General features: G+C 35.8%; 1 protein-coding gene across 1 annotated transcript; it reads left to right on the forward strand.

Moving 5' to 3' along the window:
* The first annotated feature begins 1,675 nt into the window (after window positions 1–1,675).
* On the forward strand, window positions 1,676–7,246 carry LOC150102292 (stonustoxin subunit alpha-like). The gene is made up of 9 exons (XM_090399421.1): window positions 1,676–1,755; window positions 1,893–2,082; window positions 2,962–3,165; window positions 3,253–3,475; window positions 3,561–3,795; window positions 3,883–4,006; window positions 4,598–4,783; window positions 6,480–6,495; window positions 6,623–7,246. The coding sequence occupies exons 2-9, from the start codon at window positions 1,969–1,971 to the stop codon at window positions 7,201–7,203; spliced, it is 1,683 nt and encodes a 560-aa protein (XP_090255547.1). The 5' UTR covers window positions 1,676–1,755; window positions 1,893–1,968; the 3' UTR covers window positions 7,204–7,246.
* The last annotated feature ends 11,552 nt before the right edge of the window (window positions 7,247–18,798 follow it).

The raw sequence follows: 18,798 nt of genomic DNA on the forward strand, positions 1-18,798 counted from the left end.
TAGTTTACAGCCTAGATATTTAAATTATTAACTTGTTCAATTATGTTATTATATATTACTATTTTACTTCTCACAGAGTTATTTCATTCAAACTCCATGACTTTAGTTTTCTCCGTTGACATTTCGAAGCCATATTGTTGTATAATATTATTTAAGTTATAGATTACTTTCTGCAGTTCATCTTTAGTCTTTCCAAAAATGATCTGTTCATCAGCAAAGAGTAGTGTGTCTATTTTGGTACGTCGATTGTTTTGGAAGCCACATGTATTTACTTCTCTCCATTTTGTGATAATATTTTACATATAGATGTTGAATATATATGTAAATATAAATGAAAGTTATGTGTTTCAATATTGTATTCTCTATAAATATTTTTAAGATAAAAGCTGAGACTATACATGATCTTCCCTTTTCTGTTTTTTTCCCAGCTGTGATATGGGATAATAATTTGTTTGTTAATATTTTTGCATAAATTTTGTATCCTGTATTGAGTAGGCTGATGCCACGATAATTATTGCAATCTGTTTTTAGATCTTTTTTTTTATAAATTGGTATCACTAGAGCTCTACCCCAGCTGTTTGGGGATTTCCCTCTTTGTATATTTGGTTAATAAATTTTAGAAATCTGATGTTAAATTTTTACCTGCAAATTTAATAAGTTTCTAATTTGTTTCTTAGGTGTTTTAAATCAGGATCACTGGTTAAAGAGTTTCGTTGTTGATACTGTCAGTTAGTATTCAGAACTGTGAGTGATTGTTTTGTAGAGATATTAATCTGTAAAGAATTGCTTCAAGATTTATCAGGAAATTATAACTGTTCTAAGTCCACGCGGTTAGCCTAGTGGCTATGTGCTTCATAACCATATGTCTGAGGAAGGAGTGTCCTACGTTCGATTCCAGTCGACGACCTGAGGAGCTTAAAGATCCTCCTCAGCCATAGCCAAGTTAGCCGGTCTTGGGCGTGGACAGCAGGGTTTTTTCCAGTTTATCCTGAGGTTTTTCATCCCGCAAGCAGGCAAACCGGCCCCGTGAACACACACACACACAGTCAGGAATACCTAAGACGATCCTAAATTGTCAGCTATGCTGGTCCCGAGCCCGGATAAAAATACGGGGGACTGAGGTGGTGCCGTACCTCCCCGTAAAAGGGGCTCACGGCCGTTGATTCACCATACGAAATGAATGATGAACTGTTCTAAAATGTGGTTTGTATTTTTTTTTTCTCGCAACATTTTTTAAATTTAAAGTCAGTCTATCATACATCTAATATGGGAATTGAAGAAACATCATCTACCCAAACAGAACTAATAACAACAACAATAATAATAATCATTTGTTGAGCTGTAAAGTAAAAAATAAAAATTCAACAAAAAATATGAAGGAAGCTCACAAAGAAGTCTTAATGTTAGTACAACTTGCGACTGTTAAGATTGACTGAAATAATATTTGTGCTTGCCATCTGTTTAGTGAGATTGCAGATGAAGGCTGGATGATAATGACATCTTTATCGGCTCCCGGATGAGATAACCTCTCACAACAGTCCCCTTCCTAAGGAAAGAAGAGGGTGTTCAGATAACTTTAATCAGCTCTCAAGTTTATTTTTTATTTTATTATAGTCACCTGTTGACTTTTCACGACGAACATTCTAAAGGATAAGAGATTGGAAAATAAGATTACCCAGAAGCCATTTCGCACTGTGGCATCAGAATCAAGAAGGGAGTAATTGGTATGGTGAACTGAAGCTCTTGGTGATTGAGGTAAGCATTCCGATACTAGGTAAGAAGTTAGAATTATTCGCAGAGAGTTCAGTTATCATGATACTATAATGGTGGTTCTGAGGATGTTAACTAAAACACCATCTAACTAATTCCTTTCTTTTTGCTCTCATTGTTAGGTTCCTGTTGATTCTGAATTTCTATTGACACTTGGCATATATTGGAAACGACCTCAGTCCTGATCTCGGTTTAAACATGACGGTATTGACGTATTACGTTTTACCTATGTTATTAGGGCGTACGTATGATTTGGGCAGGGAGACACCAGGAGTTGATATCTTTCCTCAAGATGAAATCAAAAATGCCCAGGTAAGAATATCAAAGGCAATTGTTGTAATAGGAATTCGAAATAAGCGTGTGTGTGTGTGTGTGGGGGGGGGTGGATAATGGTACTAGTATGTTTTTCTCTCATCATCACTAGAAATTTAGAAACGTAACCTAACATGGTTAGAAATATTATTAATCTCGACCCAATTAGCATTCCGTTTTCGAACTGTATGCAAGCGGTCTCCATTCCCAAACTTCAACAAAAGAAATTTTCAGTTTGAACACGAGCTAATCGCGTTCTATTTATTGCGTGGATTGCACCAATGAAGCTAAGTGGTATTCTGTTATTTAATTCACTAAGTGGAATCAACTTCTATTAAATATTAATTGTTGGAATCGCTCCCAAAAGAGCTTTCTGTTGTTAGCTATTCAGAGAGATCCAAGCAATTTATTATTAGGCCGATTGTATCATTTGAATTAAGTAACGTTGTTTTGAGAATGATTGCTTATAAATAGCTTCTTTGGTTAGACGAAATATGGATAAAATGAACCAGAATTCTATTGTTCGATTGATGGGTGTTTTATTGTTAGATGAACTGTGTGTAAGCGACTATTGATTGGATCTATTGGACTAATCAAACAATAGAAGAGGTTTGATTGTGTAGGGAAGTGCAACGTGTTATGTTTAGAATGATTATGTGCAAAAATATAGTATGTTGTATTGTTGGGATGACTGTGTGGAGAACCATTTGCTCTATTGTTAGGATGATTGTGTGGAGAAGTATTTGCTCTACTGTTAGGATGATTGTGTGGAATATTGTCTGGACGACATACAAAAAATGTATGTATAATTTACAGTTTTCAACTATTCAATGTTTTTTTTCCCTATTATCAATAATCATTTGATTTTGATGTTTTCAGAGGATTCAACGTTACATAACAGACTCCCAGTACAAAATGGTATCAGATAGCGAAGACATAAAAGATTTTTTGGACGTCACAGGACAACTTTCGTTGAAAATCAAGTCTGGTGTGTTGGATATCGCTGGCACGGGAAGTTATCTTAAAGAGACAAGCGGCCAATCCAATACGGTGGAAATTTTGGTGAAAGTTCAATATGAGACGGTAAGCTAAACATTTAATAACTTAAATGAATGCAATTAATAATCCAATGTTTGAATACTACTTAAGTTCTTGTTTTGTTATTCATAGGAAACTTTCACCTTGCCTTCAAGTGCCAAACCTATTCCCAATTGGCAGCAATTGGACCAGAAAAATATAGGAACGCACTTTGTGAGAAGTATTACTTATGGTGGAAGTCTTGTAGCCTCCTTACGTTTCATAGCCAAAACCAGTTCAGACGTGGAAAGTATTAGGGCAGCAGTGCAAGGAAATCTTCAATCTGGTTCTGGATCCTTTGGACTCAATTTAAAAGGTAAGTCTAATGTCTAATAGTGTTGGATATTTGATGGAACAGAAATTGAGCTCTTTGTGATCATTCCCCGTTTTGACATTGGCAGGAAACTTTACCAAGTTGATGAAGGATTTGAAGGATACAGCCAGTCTAGAGATCCATTACTACGGTACAGTCCCTATTAAAGGTGTTCCAAGTACGATGGAGGGTCTCATGGAGTTGGTGGATGCATTTCCTGAACAAACTGCCAAAGTCAACAAAGGACTTGGTGTACCATTGCAGATGGAACTCTTTTCACTGACTGTATTGGATCCCAATGTTGCTCGTTATATGGAAAATAGGTGAGTTATCAAAACTTTCTTCATCGGTGTTTTTCGACTGTGGATTCTTTTAATAAATAATTTAATTACTTTTAATCGTTTTAATAGGGCTTTCAACGATCAAATTAACTTACTGGAAGATATGTATGACGATTTGAGAACTACCCAACGGCTTATAGCTAACTGGATGACTGATGTTCCTCCTCTGTTGACTCTGGACCAGATAAACAGTGTAAGTGTACATGATTATAATTTTAATTATTCAGCTCACACTATAAAATAATTGAAAGATGAAATGGAAGCATGCTACAGTGCCTAAATAATCATAATCGTAATTTAAATTGAGGTATTTATTTCAAAAAAAAAACCAAACAATAAAACACAGCATGAAAATGGATGCATGCTTCCATCCCTAAAGTGTATAAAAGTGTATATATAAAAGTGTATATTTTTATCTAAGCCATTTTATTTTAATTTTAAGTATAAATAAAATGTAATTCTTGCTATTTTAGAACAAGTAAATAATTCAAGATATTAAGAAATTTCATATTTACTTAAAGTATTTAAAAATTTATTTAAGTTGACATATGATTTTATATAAAATATTTTTATTAAATAAAAATATACTAAAGTTTATATTTTTCTCACATCGTGAATAATAAGCATAGATAAATGCATAAAGGAGAAATCAATAGATGGACAATAATGTATATTTTATTAAAATGCAACTTTTGTGGCAGAATGAAGTGATTATAACCTGTGTAACTTAATTAATGATAAAATTCGTTTCCATAAACATACAGTAATCCACTTTTATCCTTAGATCGGCTTATTCAATACAAAACTAGAAAATCTTTCTAACGTCTTCAATGAAGTTATTGGCAACCTAGATGTATCCCAAGACGGTACAGAAAAACAATTTGATCCTGCATTCAAAGCTTATTCCGATGGCACAGGACTTATGCCCAGTAAATACGAGCGGAAATTTCTTCAGTTGCAACTTGAAATGGTAAGTTAATTGATTCATGCAGATACAAAAGCAAGACTATCTATCCCATCTCCGATTTCAATACAATCATTGCTATTCAGGTTTTGATTTGAGCAAAAAAAAAAGAAAAAAGAAAAGAGAAAATATTGGGAAGATGTAGGTGCTTTTGTAACTCTACCCAAAGAGTTTTTCATTCAGAATTTTCCACTATAATACAATGAATATCTAGAATTACTCAAGTGTTAAGCGACCAGTATATGGGGTGTGCATAAAGTGTATTTTTATCTGTCATTTTATTTTAATTTTAAGTATAAATAAAATGTAATTCTTGTTATTTTAGAACAAGTAAATAATTCAAGTTTTTAAGTAATTTCATAATTATTTAAAGAATTAAAAATTTATTTATTTAAGTTGCTATATGATTTTATATAAATTATTTTATATAATAGGAGATTTTGATTGTATTGTTGGGTAAAAACCAAAAATTTCAATCATGTAATAGAGCCAAAAATGGCATAACGAGATGGAACTAGAGCGGAAGTTCTATCTCTAGAACTTCCATTCTCCAAATGGATTTCTCAAAAAATGTAGATAACGAAAACCTAACTCGGCTTACCTATCTACTGCAAAGAGTTCTTTTAGAGGTCATATGATTTCTTCTATACGAGAATAAATATTATTCTTCAACGGGTTACGAGAAAATTTGCAAATAAATAGTTCTGAATGACTCTCTGTAATACTAATAATCTTGTGTCCATTCTTATTTTAACTATTATTTTATCATATCATATCTTACTAAGTTATGTAATATTAATAATCTTGTGCCCATTCTTATTTTAACTATTATTTTATCATATCTTACTAAGTTATTTTCACCACTGTTTTGCAATAACATCGTCGACCGCATAATAAGCGATAAATAATAATAATATTTTATTATAAATTTTACATGTAATTAATCGCCTTGTGTATGATTTTAACTAGAAAAATGTAGTGTTGTTACTTGAGTGACACTAAAAATGAATACTTATCTTTGGCAAATGATTCAGATACATTATTGTTATAAAAATTGCTTCAATTATTCCATTTACCCCGACTTCTATTAAAAAAATTCAAATTTCTTCATTACCTTGAAGAATATTTATAAGAAAACGCTTTATCAACAGAAAATGAGTTACTATGTCTTATACAGATATGGTGGAATTTCGCTTCTTAAAATTATTGGTTTTTATCCAACAAAACAATCAAAAGCTCCTAAGAACTTCAACGTGATCAGAGATATCGGTGTTTTAATTTCAAAATTCAAATTTTCAAATTTCAATTTCAAATTTTCAAATTTTCAAATTCAAATTAAAAAATTCAAATTTCTTCATTACCTTGAAGAATATTTATAAGAAAACGCTTTATCAACAGAAAATGAGTTACTATGTCTTATACAGATATGGTGGAATTTCGCTTCTTAAAATTATTGGTTTTTATCCAACAAAACAATCAAAAGCTCCTAAGAACTTCAACGTGATCAGAGATATCGGTGTTTTAATTTTTTTTTTAAATAAAAATCATACCCACAGAAGGTTGGAGACGTGGTATTATTCCAGCGACAACATGGAATGTTCTTAAACCAATTACCACCTTAAATAAGCAGAATATTAAAGTTCTACTCAAAGTGCATTGAATAGAATTATGAAATTAATATTTTTATTTTTTTTTATTTCAGGAGATGGCTATTCCTGGTGAGCATCATTTTCGTACATAAAAGTCGAAATTAATCGATATATTTATTAACTGACCACATTTATTCATTCATTTCTAAACGCATTTATTCACGGCAAACATTCATTTTATGATGTTCCATTTCAGAACTTAATCCAAACGTGGGTTCTATCGTATATACTCACTGGGGCAAGAAAGAATGCAGCTCAAGAGAAGCCCAATTAGTCTACAATGGAGTCATGGCAACAACTGATGCAATTAAAGGTGGATCGGCCGAGTTTATATGTCAACAGACCACTCCTCAGTCGTATGACGGGGAAAAGCTCACCAGAAATCCCGCAATTTCTGTATCTCTAGAACTTCCATTCTACAACTGGAACCAACAGATCGTTGATGACATTAACCCTCTAGATACCTTTTCGGGATCCAATGTGAGTTGCGCGTTGTGCCATCTGAATACAAGATCCGCTCCAACCATGTTCCCAGGTCGAAAGTCATGTCCTCAAAATTGGTCCGTGGAATACAGTGGCCATCTAGTTTCGTCCAGCATGGTGTCAAGAAGAGAAGAATATGTCTGCATGGATGACAGTGTGAAACTTGAAAAGGAATCCAAGGCAAATGCTCTTCATCGCGTACATATAACGCCTGTTACCACCCACTGTGGTACTCTTCCATGCAGTTCTCATCCTTCAGAGAGGCTGGTGCCTTGTGTTGTGTGTACCTTTTGAAAAATTCACGTAAAAATTAAAAAAGAATATTTGAATTGAATAAGTGCCAGATTATTTCATCAGTATTCAATAAATCACACACACACACACACACACACACACACACACACACACACACACACACACACACACACACACACACACACACACACACACACACACACACACACACACACACACACACACACACACACACACACACAGAGAGAGCGTAAAGACGCCTCCTCAACGAAATTCTATTTTTTTTTTTCACAGAACTTACAGACTAGTCTGGTATGAACGCATTCATCTATCAACAGTGATATTTCCCAGCCTTGGTTATGTATTAATGACTTTTGTGAAAAGCAGTAGTCTTTCATTTATCTGCTTGCCTCTGTAGCACTGTTGAGAAGATGGTCTTTCAGTCTGTTTGAAAGAATGCGTTATCATTCTCAGGTGATAATTATTACAGAAGTAACGAATAGTAAAGAGCAGACGAACCACAAAGCAAAATAATATTCATTGACCAAAACTAAATTAAAAATATCCTGCAATGTTTTTTTTTTTCTTTTTTCACACATTTCACCATCACCGTAGTTAAATGCATGGCTGCGGCGTGTTAGATGAAAAGAAATAGTCCCGATTCTAATTGTGTCCTATGCGTGTGTTCTATGATCGATTTTGCTTCACTGATCGTCAAAACTCTAATTCTGGAAAATCCAAAAATCGGGTTGCATGAGGATTCTAAAAAGTTCCTTCGGTCGTTGACTTGAATCGAAATTATAATGCACGCGCGAGCGAGCGCGCGCGCACACACACACACACACACACACACACACACACACACACACACACACACACACACACACACACACACACACATGTAAAATGTTTTTGTTCGTGCATTTCTAATATACTTTTCATGCATTCTAAAAATGTCTCAGATAAAAAAAAAGTAGTTCAATAACACTCCATGCATACATTTTCTTCTACAGATAACGGGGAATATGAAAAGCATTCTTGCTTCGTCCATCTAGCCACAAAACAAAATAAAATAAATTAATTAAAAAACAAAAATAAATAAAAATAAATTAATTAAAAGGAGGGACTATATCGTGAGGATAATTGATGACCAGTGGTGGATGTATGGTTTTAGGGAGGTAGGAAATCCCAGCTGAGTCAAGCAGTTTCGCGGTCCCTTCCCACAACACCGCTTCTCTCGATCTTAGCTACTTGACTGTTCCAATCAACAGGATTGTGCTGGCAGGTCCGGCCTGCGGGAATATAATTGGAGGCTCACCATCCTACTTTATTACCAAGTCTTTTACAGCCCTCAAATAATTTCAGGAGACGCCCCCATTGGCATGGAGGGCATCAAGGAACAGATCTGGACTCTAAACAAGTTGGAGACACCAAATGTGCTAAACTTCATCATGATAAAGTTTGAGACTAACTGGCGGGGTTATTTAAACCTGTGCGCCCAAACAAACGATCCAGAAGGAGAGGATGAGGAATCTCAATGGGAAATTCATTATTGTTCAGCCACCTAAAACCCCCGCCATAACAACTTACAAGGGGAGCATTCAAAGAAACGGGGAAGAACAACAGAAGATCTTATGGAGGAGGACTCACCCACACAGGACGTTCCGAAAAATTCGGAGAAGGTACTCTCAGTCATATTACGGGATAAGGAGAAATGAACTTCTGTCAAATAAGCCCTCAGGGAGCACAATATCACATACTCCTGGCAAAAAACTCAGATGAGGGAGTCAAAATCCAGCCAGCTACTGTCATTGACTACAGGAAGATGACAAGGCTAATGGACAACAACAATCGTCCCTACCATACATTTGATTTACCAATTGTATACCCTAAAGGTATACAATTGCGCGGTGTCACAGAAGGAATCATCCCCAAAGAAATCTCCGCTGATCTAAGCAACCAGAACCTGACCCCAATCAAAGTGAGCGAGATGCTCAGGTATGACAAAAGTCCAATGCCGTCAGTACTTGTAGAGATTGATAACACTCTGAAGAAGATATGTGAACTGACTGCTATTTGTGTCCTCAGAATTACCACGGAACCTCTAAGAAAGAGAGCGTCAGTAGGACAGTGCCACAGATGTCGGCGGTTTGGGCACGCCCAAAAACTATGCCGGGCCAACTTTAGGTGTTTAAAATGCGGCGAAGGTCACAGACCATCACATGCACCAAGCCAAGATCTATGCCGGCTAAGTGCGCAAACTGCGGAGGTCCTCACCCCCCCCCCCCCCCAACTATAAAGGATGTGTAGCAAGCCCAAAGAACCGGAGGTCAGCAAAAGCCGCCCATCCACTGCCAAGCACACTCTGGGCAACCGTGCAGATCGCCATTCAGTCCAAACAACCTCCACTTTGACAACTCAGGAAGGAAAACAACCTGAAACCAGGACCAAAACATGCGCCAAGGCTGCACGAGCCAAGAATACTTCCTCCAACGAACTCACACGCTCCAACTAATGAATAATCCTAAATTACGGAGCTACATATTGTACAAAACAGACAGACTCACCACCAGTGGAGGAGGTATAGCCATATACTGTACATTAAAAACTATCTAAGCCACAACGTCCTGACCAATCTGCAAACCAAGAACCTAGAGATAACAAGTATTGAAGTTCATACAAACAATGCTAGCAGTATCAAAATCTATGCTGTATACAATCCACCCAGTATTTCATTATTGGTATCTGACTTGGACTCCATTCTCGGTTCCACAGACTCCATCATCATGGCTGGAGACTTTAATGCCAAGCATACAGCTTGGTACAGCTCCATAATCAATGATAAAGGTCGTATTCTGAACCATTACTCAACGTGAAACGCTATTGTTATAGTCGGACCCACAGAGTTCACCCATAACAGCCCTCCCGGAAGCTCAGATGTACTCGACCTCGGATATCAATATCGACCGGAAACGTTAAACAAGTTATCTTCTGATCACAACCCCATTCTGCTTAAGCTCGGTACACAAGAGCAATTCTCTCCTCCGCACTCTTTTATATCTTGGGACAAGCTCTCCAGAATTCTCTCTGATCACATCGGCCCAGTACCCATTAAGGCCCAGTAGTTTGATTATTCTGTTTGTGATTCCATCTGGACCTGCAGCCTTGTTGTTGTTCAGATGGGTTATGATATTTGTAACTTCTGCTGGAGAAGTGGGTGTGATAGGTTCTGAGTTATCCTTTTGTTGTCTTAAGATCTGCTTGACTCGATGGTGAGTCTTGTAGATAAGATTGATGGTCAGATTTTCATAAGATTTTCATTACAGTTTCCAAGCTGTCAATTAGAGCTTCGGCTTTATCCGTGTGAGCAATTCCTTTCTTGGTCTGTATTGGAAATAGACATAACCGTAAGCAACCTTACCAGCCAAATCAAAAAAGCAGATGAACCTAATCAGATTAAAAAACAAAGACAGAAAGAAGTATCATAATACAAGAGCCCCACAAGATAAAACAACTCAGAATAATTTAAATAGACAAGTCCGTGAAGCTCTGCAAAAACATCGAAACCAAGATTGGGAAACTAAACTGACTAATCTAAATCCAGAGGACAACTCCATCTGGAAATTCTTGAGAACCCTCCGCACTAAATGCCAACCTATACCCCCAGTACAAACTACGAAAGAAATTGCTCACACAGATAAAGCCGAAGCTCTAATTGACAGCTTGGAAACTCAGTGTAACCCCTCTTATGAAAATCTGAACATCAGTCTTATCTACAAGATTCACCGCCGAGTCAAGCAGGTCTAAAGAAAACAAAAGGATAACTCAGAACCTATCACGCCCCTTTCTCCAGCAGAAGTTACAAATATCATAACCCATGTGAACAACAACAAAGGCTTCATGTCCAGATGGAATCACAAACAGAATAATCAAACTACTCCTCAGAAAAGCCATTGCGCATCTAGTTAACATAATCAATGACATCCTCAGATTCAAGCATTTTCCCATAACTTGGAAGAAGGCCGATATCACGCCAATCAAAAAGATTGGAAATAACTCTCAACTCCCCGAAAGCTACAGACCTATCAGTCTTCTAATCCAGCCTTAGATAGATTGCGGAAAAAAGTCATCCTTACAAAGCTTCAATCAGCAACGGATAAATTAGGTATTATTCCAAATGAGCAGTTCGGATTCAGAAAAAACCATGACACCGTACAACAATACACCGACTCCATCGAAATATCTCGGCGTGATGGTTGACAAAAAACTCCAATTCACCAGTCATATAAAACACATAAGCTCGAAGACATCCAAAGTAACCGGGCAACTCTACCTCATGATCAACAGAAGCAAACTGGATACTTGGAACAAAGAACTCATATACAGGATGGTAATACACCCAGTCATCACTTGCGCATCTCCTGCATGGAGCCATACCTTGGATACAAACATTCAAAAAAAAAAGTTGAATATATCACAAAAGGTTTCAACTGGAATCTCCACACAGTCTTTATAGATGCTGCGAAGGTTTTTAATAAGGTGTGGCATCAGGATCTTCTCTACAAACTCATCAAATTCAATATACCAATTTAATAAACATAATTAACACATACCTGTGGGTCAAAATAAATGAAACTGTATCAACCAGACGTAAGATCCTAGCAGGTGTGCCGCAGGGCTCACTTCTGGCACTCCATGCTATTTTCAATCTATACAGCTGATATCCCTCAAACGTTCAACAATTACAGCATTATTATGCAGATGATACTGCTTTATTAGCAAGATCTCTCATCCCCAAACTGGCAATCAGAAGACTTCAAAGCAGTATGCATACACTGGAGAAGTGGCTGATGGACTGGAGGATCCAAGCAAACCCCAGAAGAGTTCAGTCATAGTGTTCTCCAAAAAAGAAGGTCCAGACCAAGACATACACCTGCTAGGAGTCAAGATTCCATGAGAGAGCGAAGTCAAATATCTCGGCGTGATGCTTGACAAAAAACTCCAATTCACCAGTCATATAAACACACATAAGCTCGAAGACATCCAAAGTAACGGCGCAACTCTACCCCATGCTCAACAGAAGAAGCAAACTGAATACTCGGAACAAAAACCTTATATACAGGATGGTAATACGCCCAGTCATCACTTACGCATCTCCGACATGGAGCCATACCTCGGATACAAACATTCAAAAATACAGAGGATACAGAATAAATGCCTGAGAATGATTCTGGACGCCCCATGGTTCATTAGAAACTCCCAGATTCACAGAGAAGTCACCATTCCATACATAAATTTCATGATATAGCAGAAAAGTTCTTCACCAAGACAAGTAATCATCCAAACCTGCTGATCAAACAAGCTTCAGATTACAATGAAGCAGAATTCTACAAACAGACCCATGTCAATTCTATGCTCAGCTGAACACAACTAATCTCACTGCCCTTCCAGAGCCAGATTAAAGCTCAATAACTCTCCACTCAAAGAACCTCCCTTTCAGATAAAGGGGAATATGAAAAGCACATATGCTTCACCCATCAAACCAGTAACGTTCTACGTTCTGCATAAATTAGGAAACTTATTTTACTTTGGCAGGAGGAAAAAAAGACCTAGGCGAACAGATGGCAATGCTGTAGCCAATGAAGTTTTAACTGAGGCTCGGTATAAGCCTTTACCCAGCCATGACCAGAGCTTATAGCTAAATAACACTCCGTCCACAATAAATTAAATATACTTCTTTCTTACATATTTTCACTGCTTTCACTATTACAGGAAAGCTAGAAAGTTTTCAAGAAGTATCCGAATATTTAATAAGTTTTTGTACACGTGTACAAGTATGCTATGGTGTTTATACTTTTTTAAAACAAACGAACAATTTACGAGAGGCTTCTAACCAACAGGTCAGGAAATGACTGATCGTCCATCCAGGCTTACAAATTTATATTTAAACAAATTATTAAATAAAATTAAAATAATTAAAAATTCCTTAAATTATTTTAATTTTCAGAAATTATATCCTACAAAAATATTAATTTAAAAATCAAATACAAAATTTATACCTCTGACATAATTTTTAATGTCAATTATAAAGAAACAGAAGCTAGTTTTTTTCTACAGACAAATCGTTTGTTGCTTTTGTATTCTATGGTAATTCACCATTAAATTTAGCGCATGTCATTTCAGTTTCCAGAGTCACGTGTCTTCCACGTACTGATATTTCAGCGACGAAATTGAGTCCTGAAAAGCCACTTTTTTTCATTCAAAAAATCAAAATACTTCACGAATTACAATATTTAATGATTATATTTATTAATTTGAATATTTATTTATAATTATTTGATTTATTTCACTTAATGCAACTTCTGCAGTATGATATAATTATCAAGTTACTCAATGTTTGGTTCATTCTTAGCTAAATTAAACGTGAGTCTAACAGTATAATCTAAAGATTTCACAAAAGTAAACAAAATTCACGGCATTTAAATACAGAAATCACGTTAAATCAAAAACAGTCATGGAAGAGACAGATTAATTATTTAGGTTGCATAATAACAATCTAAATGACAAAGATATTGATAAAAAAATAAATAAATTTCAGAAAATGTCTGGAATCATTAAAATACACGGAATAAAAATAAACAAGACAAGAAATGCCATTTCCCTCAGTCATATGTTTCAGAAATATGTTAAAAAGACCAAAATAAAAATACAGGCTGTACAAAGACACGAGTTTTAAGAACAATCAGACCATACAATTAGAATAGTCTGAAAGTGTACTGTTTTGTTTGTTGTTTGTTCCTGATAACGATTTACACCGACCAAGAAAGATTCGCTAGTAATTAAAATCATAATAGATGGATAAATTCTATTGCAGACATAGAATTAAAAAAAAAATAATAATAATTTTTTTTTTTTTTTTGGTTCTTCCAAGTCGGTATTTTTGCAATAAATATGTCAAAATACAGTGTGAGCCTCGCCTAGTAGCTTGATCAGTCGACATAGGCGTTGGTTGGAAAGATCTGGATTAGAATTTCATGAAGGCGAGGAATTTTAAGAATTTCAGGTATGTTAACCGGTCTCATGCGGAGTAGAAAATTTTCTACTAGCAAATAAAATTCTCAGAGAGATACGATGGATATAATCTAAGTTCGTTTTAATGAAGAAATCAGTTGGGAAAAATACATGGTGCAATCTACTTAAGTTCTACTTACGTTTTTAAAAGTCGAATTGATAATAGGCGAAAGGAATTACACACCAAGAAGTAGAAACAAAACAAAAAAAGGTGTAAATTTTGTGATTTGATTGAAAACGATAGAACTCATGTCTAATCTGTATGAAGGTTGTGCATTGTTATTTTCGTTACTACACCGAAGTTAAGACACCTTCTTCTTCAGCATCTTTCCATCTACTTCTGGATATATATGCTATCACTCGTACTTAATTAAAACTGTCCAAAGGAATTTCATTCGAGAGTATGGTAGGAATGCTCCGAGCGACAATAGCATCTGTAATTGGCATTAACAGTTCTGGGAAACAGGAAATGTTTTAAAAGGACACTCACCAGATAGGCCTACAACAAGTACGAAAACGTGGAACGCACTCGACTGTCTTTCCAGTGTAGCCCGAAACTTTCAGTTCGTAGTGTGAGTCGTCAATTCCACATTCCTAAAAGCAAAGTGCATGACGTTGTTCACAAGAAATTGAAACTTCCCGTTTATAAACTGCAGCTCGTTCATTACATCCAGCCTACGGAAAGACCATAAAGAGTTCAATTTGTAACCATGTTAGAAATCCTTGCTGAACATCTCAACTACCTCCACAGCGTTTTATGTTGCAATGAGACATAAAGTTCCATGTGCATGGAGTTGTGAATCGCCATAATTGTCGGGTGTAGGTGACAGAAAAGTACTGGAGTTCGTGCGTAACAGTCCGAAAGGCAATGTCTGGTGCGAATTATGCATTATCGCATTTTTGAGCATGAGGAGACGATTACGAGTGTGGCATACCTGGATATGCTAGAGAACTTTGTATTTCCACAGATCGAGAATGTGAGGGCCTCATTTTCCAACAGGATGGGGCCCCAGCTATATTATGAAGCAATTGTGCTGACTGTGCTCAATAACCGATTCCGGAAAATGGATAGGCAGAGAAAGTCCCATTGCTTGGCCACTGCGCAGTCCCAATTTGACTCTAATGGATTTCTTCCTTTGGGGTTACGAAAAAGACATTGCGTATCAAATAAATATCCAGTTCCTTGTCCACCTGCGTCATGGAATAACAGCAACCATAGAAGCAATTCCTATGGATATGCTTACCAAAGTGTGGTCTGAGGTGGAATTCCGTTTTGATATCTGCAGAGCTTAAATGGTGCACACATTGGGTTACACTAACAAGTGATCAAACTTGTGACATTGTACTTTGATAATATAGGCTATGTACATTTCTACTTCAACCCCAGAGTTCTTTTTCGGACACTCTAAATATATGCCTCCTCTTTAACTTTTCAGTTTTATTTTCAGCCAATGCCCACCTTCCCATGTCACTCTTTTATAGATTATCCCACCATCTTGTTCTCCGGAGACATTTATCCTTCTCTTAGTATCCACTTGGTGTTTAATTGTGTCCATCTCTCACCTGTGAATTTGCTAAAATGGCTAGCCCATCTTCTTTTACATGCCTTACATTAATTCAAAATGGTGTCTACACAATTCATCGCGGGCAAATATTCATTGTGGTAAAAATGGCCGAAAATGTTATTCGCTAGTAAATTGAAATGATATTGTGATGATATTCATATATGAAACGTAAATGCAATACAAGATATAATTTATAAAATACAGTTTCCTTATGTATTTAGGTATTACTATATATATATATATATATATATATATATATATATATATATATAGTAATACCTAAATATATATTTATGATCATGCATACTTTTTTTTTTATTTGCTAAATTATTTGATCTCCACACAGCAGGTATGTCACTGATTCGTATCTTTTTTTAACTTTGTTACAGAAAAGGGGTGGAATTTATACACGAAATGTGTAGCAGACAATGAGCATAAGAAATATTTCATCTCCTCCGAACTTAGATGCCACATAGGAAGGCATAAAAATGTCCTTTAGAGGTTGAGGTTGCAAAATGTATGATATAACACAAACATTACGTTACAAAAATACACATGATTTTAGATATTTATGACAAAGTTATTTAAATTTTTCACAAATTTATATGAAATAAAATAACATTTTAAAAATTATATTATTTTTCTTTTTTAAGTTATTTTTTAAAAATATTTAAATTATTGAAGAATACATTTAGAAACCATTTAAATTTTAATTTACATTTCTTATATTCAGTTATTTAGAGAGTATTTTGGTACGATACGATGATACCTCGTGTGATGGCCGGGCTAAAAATATCTCCTCTGCACCCCATGCATGTCGTAAGAGGCGACTAAAATGGGACGCTGAGTTTCGAGAGTTTCGTTCTCTTAGGTTTCTTCCGGAATTTTGCTCCCGGTGAGGGGAATTTAGATTTCTAGGGGTTTGCCCTAAGGGACGTTATTATATAATAACGGCTGTTATTACTCGTAAAAATCCTACTTAAAAATCCCACTGACTCATTTTAGTCACCTCGTACGAGGTGACTAAAATGGGTACCCAGGAAGGGTAATGGATGGCAATGCTGTAGCCAATGAAGGCCTAACTGAGGCTCGGCTATTGCTGTTACCCCATCCATACATTTTCTTCTACAGATAACGGGGAATACGAAAACCATTCCTGCTTAACCAATCTAGCCAAAAAAAAAAAAAAAAAATTATTACGATGTATGTTTGTTTGAACTTGCAGTTTTGATTGAGGGGACTGCATGAAATTTGGAAAATATTTTTAAATTTAAATTTTTAAAATGTTGGTGGTAGGATAATATTAAGTGAATATATAAACAACATAGCATAGCAGCTGCCAAGTGTTGGAAGCTGGGGGTCAGCTGTGTTTGTAACATCTAAAGGTCTAAAACAAGATGTGGGATGTCACCGATCCTATTTAAGATCTAACTCGTTCTACAGTACTCACACATAAGAATGCTTCATGTAGAGCAATGAGAATTGGGATTGGAGACAGTGTCATTCATTCACTATAGTTTGTTGCATTGGAGATCTACATGTTAATTAATATAGCATGAGAGATGAAAGTGTTAATTTTTACCGACACAAAATATTTGGTAGTTGGCAGAGAAGCCGAAGACTTTGATTTCCTGATCGGTAAAGTTGGGGATATATTATTTATAAGTCAGAAACTTGTAAGAAAGATGAAAATGACCGTATAAATCAAGTGTGTAATGCTATCAAACAATAGGATGGTGTACTATGGAGTCAAGACATTCGACAAGAAACCAAGAAGATAGTCCAAATGACACTAGAGGTGTATGGGGAAGAAGGATGGATTTTGAATACAAGGCAGAAGAGTCGTATAAGAGCTAAGGAGTTATGGATGACCTACAACGAAGTACGTATGTATGTATTTCGCTTTCAGAGTTCGGAGCAACACCATCATGGAGAGATTGAATTTGTAAGAACCTCTGATGGAACGTCAATCTTTACAGTAGTCTGTAAAGATTGACGTCATAAAAATACACGAAAAAAAAACGTAAAGTGTGTTTATGCATCGCAAAGTAATATGAGAAAACGACTGTTAGCAACAGAAAAAGAAACGAAAGAAAAAATACATGTAATGAAAAACTTTGACATAGATTGAGTACTTGTTTTGTTATTACTTATCAGCACATGTTTTCGAATATATTTTCTTTATCTTTTTTATGATAATAGAATGATAAACTATCTGGTAAATCTTGCAACCAGAACATATGTTTAGGAAGGTATCGAATAACATAAGGATACCTTTAGTCTCTTCCCAACGTCTTCCATCTGTTTCCTTTGAGACATTTCTTATAAGCCATTCTAAATTTTTGTTTTATCTCATAGATAATCATATTGTGACCTAAACACTATAATTCTCTTAGTTTTTATCTGTTCGATGAAGAATCTATTTTAGTTTTCACAACCCATTTTGCACTTTTTCATTTTGAACATATCCGGGCACCACAGCTGCTCTGATATACTCATGATGTCCTTGTGCTGGAGTAGATGTTTTGTTCCCTTCATCTTTAATTCCCGTGTTTAATCATTATGATATTGCATCATCATATTTGCTTTATTTTGTTTTTCATTATATCTATGCATGGAAAATATCTGGAGAAAAGTATTGCTTCTAAAGCTTGAATTCCGAAGGCATACTAAAGCCAGCAAAGTGAATTAAACCATGTGTATTCAGCTGATAGCTTAGCGCAATAAAATTGGCATTTAGCGAATGAGAGAGAGAGAGAGAGAGAGAGAGAGAGAGAGAGAGGCTTGTATACCTTATATAAAGTGCGAGTAATCCTCACTGGAAGAAAAGTGTAGAATGGCCAGAGCAATGTTGCATTGAACTCCTAACAAACAAAATTTTCACCATCATGTTGTACACGAGGCCATAATCTACCCTTCAGTTTTGTCAAGTCATTTCTACGACTCACTTATTGCTACAGAAATATGCAGTACCATCATGTGGACACAAACATAACCT

This window comes from Typopeltis vanoorti, chromosome 10 (genome assembly GCF_054136105.1).
Source record: "Typopeltis vanoorti isolate ZY-2024b chromosome 10, IOZ_Tvanoo_1.0, whole genome shotgun sequence".
In the NCBI taxonomy this organism is placed as follows: Eukaryota; Metazoa; Arthropoda; class Arachnida; order Uropygi; family Thelyphonidae; genus Typopeltis; species Typopeltis vanoorti.